This window comes from Tinamus guttatus, unplaced genomic scaffold (assembly GCF_059628265.1).
Source record: "Tinamus guttatus ecotype Peru unplaced genomic scaffold, ASM5962826v1 Tinamus_guttatus_pri_ptg000649l, whole genome shotgun sequence".
Classification (NCBI taxonomy): Eukaryota; Metazoa; Chordata; class Aves; order Tinamiformes; family Tinamidae; genus Tinamus; species Tinamus guttatus.
Window position 1 is genome coordinate 861,255 of NW_028289183.1, and position 7,134 is coordinate 868,388.

Consider the following 7,134-nt stretch of genomic DNA (forward strand, 5'->3'; position numbering starts at 1 on the left):
TTTCCTGGTAGGAATGCTCAGGTTCCTGAAGGATGTGCAGCAGCTAGTGCTGTGCAAAATGGCCCTGGCAACTGCAGCTGAGACAGTGAGTATCTGTGGACTCAGAGCATTAAAGCAGGAGGCTGGAAACCCCTGTGATCTGAGACCCCTTGTTATAAATGTCAGGTGCCTCTCCTGCTAGGAGGGGAGGTGAGAAATGCCAGCAACCTGAGGGCTTGTCTGCGAGGGGAAGCGTTAGGAGTGATGATCAGTGACTTTCCTTCTAGGTGTCAGAACTGAGGCAGCAGTTGCGAATAAGAGGCCTGCCTGTATCCGGTACCAAAACAGCATTAATGGAACGGCTGCGGCCCTTCCAAGAGTGCAGCAACAGCGCAGTACCCAGTTTCAGTGAGATAACAACTGTCACCTTCCCAGTCACTCCAACGAGCACCTTGTCAAGTTACCAGTCGCAGTCCTCCACCAGCATGTTATCAAACGGCTTCTACCACTTTGGCAGCACAAGCTCCACCCCACCCATCTCCCCAGCCTCCTCTGACCTCTCTGTGAGTGGCTCTTTGCCAGACACATTCAACGATGGGCCCATGTCTTCCCCACAGTTTGGTCTGCAGCCATCCCCGGTTCACGGCAGCGCTGAAGAAAGCCTCATGAGCAGCATGAATGGAGGGAGCATTCAGCTGGAGCTGGAAGGGATTGACACAGAGAAAGACAAGATGCTGGTGGAGAAGCAGAAGGTCATTAATGAACTGACATGGAAGCTGCAGCAAGAGCAGAGGCAGGTTGAAGAGTTACGGATGCAGCTCCAGAAAAGAAAGAGAAGCAATGGCCTTGAGGATAAGCAACAGTCCTCTCAGCATTTCTTTGGGGTTCCCATCAAGCAAGAAAACACAGTGTCCAGCTGCCCATTTGCATCCAAACAAACTGCCTTGAAGGGCCAAGCCAGCAGCTCGGATAAGTTAAGTAACTGTGGGGTGCCGCAGCTGCCTCACATTGTAAATAGCCACTGCTTGGAGCCTGCAGGCCAGAGCACCATCACCTCCTCGACATTCCTTAGCCCGCAGTGCTCCCCCCAGCACTCTCCACTCGGGGCTGCAAAAAGCCCCCAGCACATCAGCCTGCCGCCGTCCCCTAACAGCCACTATCTCCTCTCGGTGTCCCCCAGCTCCCAGGCAGAAGGGCGCAGCGGGTCCCCGCAGAGCAGCAATTGCCTTCGCACGGCATCGGTAAGTGGAGGGTGCCTCAGCTGGCATCCTGCTGGAGAATGTGGTTTTGTTTGCGGACGTTTAATGGAACCTGCCCGAGCATCCCGGTCAGATTGATACTGCTGCCATCCAGGGGGTTGTGGGAACATCTGGGAAAGGTAGAGAGTAACTGTGATGGAGGGTGGTGGCACTGTAGACTCCTCTCCAGGACATCTCCCAGGAAACTCTGCTGCCACCACAGCCAGGTGGCTTAGGGGGACCACAACACAGCTCCTTCTGCCCCACAGAGCCCTGGCGCAGCTTCATCTGCTCTGAAGAGGCTGCAGCACATCACCTTAAGCCTCATGGAGCACTGGCACAGCTCCTTCTCCCCCAAAGGAGCCTTGGCATAGCTCCCTCTTCCATAGCTCCCTCTTCCCCAGGGGATCCCAGCACAGCTCTCCCAGCCCCAGGCAAGCACTGGCCCAGCTCTGTGTGCCCTTGGGGGAGCCCTGGCACAGTTCCTTCTTCCCAGGGGTCCTGGCACAGTTCTCCCTACCCCAGGGCGAGCACTGGCACAGCTCTTTCTGCTCTGGGGGAGTCCTGGCACAACTGCCTTTGCCCTGGAGGGGTCTGACACAGCTCCCTCTGTCCTTGGGAGAGCTGGCGCAGCTCCCTCTGCCCAAAAGGGTCCTTGCCTGGCTCCCTCTCATGGGAGGAAAGCCATGGCATAACTCCCTCAGCCCCACAGAGCCCTGGTATCACTCTGTATGTCCCTAAGAGAGCCCTGGCACAGTAGTATAGGACTGAGCCATTGCTGATCCTAGCAGCGTGAGAGGGATTTGACCACTGGATTGGAGGCGTGCAATTAGCCCACTCTGTTGGGAGGCATCTTCTTGAGAAGACAAAGCAGACCTGCCACTGAGGTGTGCAGTCATGGGGGAGCTTGTGGCACCATTGACACAGGCTACCAAGTTAGCATCAGAGAGTTGTCCCTTCAGCACCCACCACTCCTTACTCACCAGCTGGACTGGTGTGAAATCCGGCAGATCCGCAGAAGCAGCCACAGGAGGAGCAGCCCAAGGCACCCAGTCCCTCCCCGCACCGGATATTCGTCCTGCCAGAGCTTCCTGGGCAGCAGGAGAACCCACCGTGCCCCGTGTAACGCAGCCCTTGCGTGGCGCACGGCGCCGTGCTGGGCGGTGCAGTGCAGTGCCACGGCGCTGGGGTAGATGGTGAGATGCAGCGTTGCCTCCAAGCGGCTCGGGGACAGTGATGCGGGTGAGAGAGGCAGCTGGGCACTCTGCTGTCACGCAGGACTCTGCTTTGGGGTGATACACCGGAGAGGCAGTGAGGCAGCTCTCCCTCTTACTCTGCACATTCACCAGTCCCCTGTGAGGGATGATGTCTATGGCCAGGTCTCAGGCAATGACCAGAGGTCAACGTAGCCCTGGACCTCACTCATTTCCTCAGAACTAATTAAAGGCACTAGTTTACCTACCTTTCTCCTGCCCGGATGCCTGGCACCTGCCCTGTTTCATCTAATTTGACCTATAACACCCTTCATTTCTCCCAAGTCACTCTGGTTTCAATTGGGGTGAAAGAGAACTGGGCCTTTGACAGTGCCAAAAGGAGCATAACCTTTTCCCTGTGCATTGATTCCATTTCCCTATATTTCCCCCACGCAGATGGCTACGCAGGCAGGTCAAAAGTTTTCTATTCCATCCCCAAGTTTTTGTAAGTCAAGCCCAGCCCTCTCAGAGGTAAAGCAGCCTCCACCCTATGAGGATGCAGTGAAGCAGGTAACTGCATGATTTTTTTTTTCTACAGGAGTAGGGTGTTCTTTTACAGTTAGTGTAACCATCAGCTGCAGGAGTAACAATCCGTGCTGTTGCCTCTGTGTGAGACAAGCCTATTCCCATGGGTAAAAGGGGAGTCCATAAAATCTCCTGGGAGGTGAGCAGTAAAATCTGAGTCTATAAAATCTCCTGGGATGGGCTTTCCCTGAAGTGTTATTTGCTAAATACAGTCTCTGCAAAGCAGTGAGATACAATGCTGTGTGTGATGTCTGCAGTGCCAGCCCACCCTGGGAACGTGACGTCCCACACAAATGTCCAGAAACTTTGTGGGGGCTCCTCTTTGTGGGAGCTATGTGAGAAACAGACCCTTGGGCATCCCAAAAGGTTAGTCACTGGGAAACCTAACCTCTCTTTAGCCCAGGAGCAGAGTGCCCTTGAGGAGCAAACTGCCTTTGCTGCATGCCCTCTGCCTCCCTTAGCCCTATTCTGGAGTGTTGTTCCCATGGAGAGGACTATTGCCATCACCCAGGAACCCCTTTCCTTCTTGAAAGTCTGTGGCAGCCTCAGTGCCGGTTGTGATGGTGCCTTTAGGAAAGCAGAGTGATGCCACTGGCAGTGGTAAGGAGCGGCTCATGTGAGCGGGCAGGGAGCACAGGGAAGTCCTTCCAGGCTCGGGTCCGAGGGTGCTGCCCCAGCACTGCCCCCGGTGAGCCGCAGGGCACGCGGGCAGGCACGCACCAAAGCTGGGGCCCAGGCCCAGAAACTCTGTGTGTCCAGGAGCTCTGAGGTGGCTGCAGGGAGGGGGCAACGTGGCGCCGTCTCTCCACATCCACCTCCCGTGTCCCAGGGCTCTGGCGCTCACCTGAGCGCCGCTGCTGCCCTGTGTCACCATCTTCCATGCAAGGGAGGAAGCCCTTTGTGAGCTCTAGAGCCGCCCGCCTGGCTCGTGGCCAGAGGGACCTTCCTCCTAACACGCTCTACTCTCCTCTTTGCTGTTTGCTGCAGCAGATGACACGAAGTCAGCAGATGGACGAACTCCTGGACGTGCTCATTGAGAGCGGAGGTACGCACTGCTTCTCTGTTCCCCTCCAAGCGAGCGCAGGCCACGGGGCCCCGCAGCTGCCGGGGTGCCCCGGTGGAAGTGCCCAGGTTGAACCCCGCGGTCATCTGCCGTCCTTTCTGTTTCAGTGGAGGGCTACGGGCTTGGGTGTACTGCCTATGCCAACTGCTCAGGGAGAAAGAGCTGCAAGGCCAGTGCCCACCCCCACGCAGAGCCACCAGGGTCCTTCCCCAGGGTCTTCTGCCATTCCCAGTGCTGCCAGTGCCCTCCCCTGTGCAAAGTGCTGCCAGTGCCCTCATGCACAGCCTTAGCCACGCGCTTCCCTGTGTGATCAACTGCCAGTGCTCATGCCCTGGGGACTGGACACAAACCCGGGGAAGTCAAGATGCCAGGAAAAGGGCATTTGTCAGGATTTCCACAGGGTGAGCAACACAAGAGGGACTCGCTCAGGAGCGGGCCCAGCCCAAACGTGCAGCTCGGGGGCCTTGGCAGGGCCGCGGTGGCGAGCGCTGCCTGAGCACCTCAACCACCTTTTGTTTGTTGTACAGAAATGCCAGCCAACGCCAAGGAAGATCGTTCCTGCCTCCAGAAAGTACCTCAGATAACAGTGTCGACAGGGAACTCCAGCACTTCGCTCCCCAAATCATCGGCCCCCTTTGAACAGGTCTCCTCAGCGCAGCTCTCATACGAGCACTGTCCCGGCAGCAGCGACACTCACCTCGAAGTCTTACTGAACGCTCACAGCCCGCTGGGGAGAGTCGGGGAAATTGCCCTGCTGAAGATGGGAGGAGAAGAGTCCCACTTCGAAGGGATGATAGAGGGGTTCTCTGGCAAAGCCACAGATGAACTGCTCACTTCCCAGGAGATTTTACAGACTCCCCTCTCGCCCATGGAAACCCAGCTCTCCCCTTCCCCTGCTGACGGCCCTGGTTTACAAATGAGTTTCACTGAATCTCCATGGGAAACAATGGAATGGCTGGATCTAACTCCTCCCAGCTCTGCCACGGGCTTTGGCTCTCTCACCCCTGCAGGTCCCAGCATCTTCAACATTGATTTCTTAGATGTTACTGATCTTAATCTAAACACCAGCATGGACCTTCACCTGCAGCAGTGGTAAAAGGGAGGGTGGTGGAAGCAGGATACTGTACACCCACAGCAGCCAGCACAGTGTTTCCATCACACCAGAGAACCCACAGGGCTAATGTGTCACAGTCAGGAGAAACTGGAGTCATTTTCCCAGCATATAGACTTGTTCCAACTTCCAGGTACTGAGAACTGACAACACAATAGCTCTGGTACTTTGGTTTTCCTCCATCTACACATCCTCACAGAGGGTGCCAGTGCCTTTAAGAACACTTTTCTAGACTGACAATTTTCTAGAAATTCCATTTTGTTTCTTCTGTCTTTTTTTCTCCCTCCCCCAGTTTCAGGAGTCACTGGAGCAGCTCATGACAAAACTGTGGGGTGAGGAGACCTCACGTGGGAAGCAGCAGGAATCCTCCAGAGGAGGGCCCATTGCTACCCCACTCCCTGCCGCCCTCCTGCCCCGCTCGGCCGTACCGCAGGGTGCATCCCAGGAGGGGCAGGAGCGGGGAGGCCGGGCACGCTGCACTGCCAGGCCTGCCTGGCTCCCTCCTCCTGCCCAAGGCGCTCGAGGCCACGCTGTCCCCGTCCCTGCAGAGCTCCGGCTGGTCGAGAGAGGGAGTCTGTCATGTGCGTGGTGGCACTCGCTGATGTGCACACACTGCTCGGTGGGATGCAAGCCAGGGAGCAGTCCCAGCTGCGGTCTGAACTCAATCAGGCTGATGCCTGCGACGTCGAAAGAGAGAGCTCTGGATGTGGAAGGCCCAGGCTGCAGGCGCACGTGTTGAAAGGAAGGGCGTTCGGGTGGAGCGGCCGTGTCCCCGCTCGCGTGGTACAGATGTGTAATGTGTTTTGGCCCGAGTTCAGGAGCAAGTTGTTTAGGAAATGCTGCAAAGCTTTGTAGGGACCATCTGCGTGGCTGGAAGGAACAGCAGATTGTGGCCACCCTGCCTGACCTGGGTGCCAGGGGAGCCAGAAATAACAGCTCAGCAACCTGCACGTGTGACAGGGCTGAGCGGGTCCTTGTGCGGCCACAGTTCTGTATGAGCATCCGCTGTCATGTACTGCACTCCTCCGCACCCATTCCTTCTTCCTCCCCGCTAGTCTCCCTCATTCCCCAGTAGATTCTCCTCCTTTTGACTATACTCCCGCATCACTGGTCGCTCAGCTCAGAGCCAGGCCATCCAGAGAACAGCTGTGAATCACTGAGCCTAGAGGAGCTTGTTCTTCTGAAGCCCGTGGAGATGGATGCTCTCCTGCAGTGATGCTTCCAGTTTGAAGTCACCAGCATTTCTCCTACGAGGCTCTGTGCAATATCCTTCCTCAGGCGCGAGTGAGAAGGAGCCTTCGCTTCACTTCTTGGCTTCCACCAAAGAACTTGCTGCAGACTCTTTGACGGACACGTCAACTTCTTTGCAATTCCGGTTTTGCCAAAGTAAATATTGTTGCTGACAAAGATTGTTAAACTATTTACAGACTGAGTGTATTTAATATTTGTGTTACTGGAAGGACAGCACGTGGGAGGTGCAGCAGCTGTCGAGGCCCAGCACGAGGGGCCTGTGGGCAGCCCGGCCAGCAGCCCCGGGGGCTGCTCCGCTCCAAGGGCTGCCGGAGCCGGCAGGGAGCTCCGCAGCCCTCGCGGTGTCTCCCGGTCCTGGCGTTGTTGCATGCTGTATAAAGAACATGGCAATAGCTTTTAAGTCACTATTTAAAGCACCACTTTTCTATTGTACAAACGGTCACAGGGCACTGCTAGGATAGATGATCACCGGTTGCATTTTTTGTGTTTTTTTTTTTTTTTTTTAAAAAGGAATTTCTTTTTGTAAGTGAGAGATTTTTAGAGCCGTTTCATGGAGAATAATAGCACTTGATTCAGAGTAGTGTTAGCAGCTACACTGCATAATTGTACAGGGCTTTCCAGGTAATTTTCTCCTTTCAACAAATGTATTTCCTTATTTAAAGGGATGCTGTCAGCTTCAAACTTGTAAGCAAGCACATTTCTTTACCTATGTTA

The 7,134-nt window shown here is 55.5% G+C and overlaps 1 protein-coding gene across 9 annotated transcripts in view; it reads left to right on the forward strand.

Annotated features, from left to right (window-relative positions):
• MYOCD (myocardin) overlaps positions 1-5,453 on the forward strand; it is a 213,577-nt gene extending 208,124 nt beyond the window's left edge. For 7 of the 9 annotated variants that reach the window (XM_088535818.1, XM_088535824.1, XM_088535822.1 and 4 more), the window contains 4 exons: positions 267-1,220; positions 2,867-2,980; positions 3,983-4,040; positions 4,586-5,453. In XM_088535818.1, the coding sequence (XP_088391944.1) occupies positions 267-1,220; positions 2,867-2,980; positions 3,983-4,040; positions 4,586-5,154 (1,695 nt within the window). In that variant the 3' untranslated portion in view covers positions 5,155-5,453. The remainder of the gene's footprint in view (positions 1-266; positions 1,221-2,866; positions 2,981-3,982; positions 4,041-4,585) is intronic. The other 2 variants (XM_088535819.1, XM_088535823.1) reach the window with 2 other exon arrangements.
• The last annotated feature ends 1,681 nt before the right edge of the window (positions 5,454-7,134 follow it).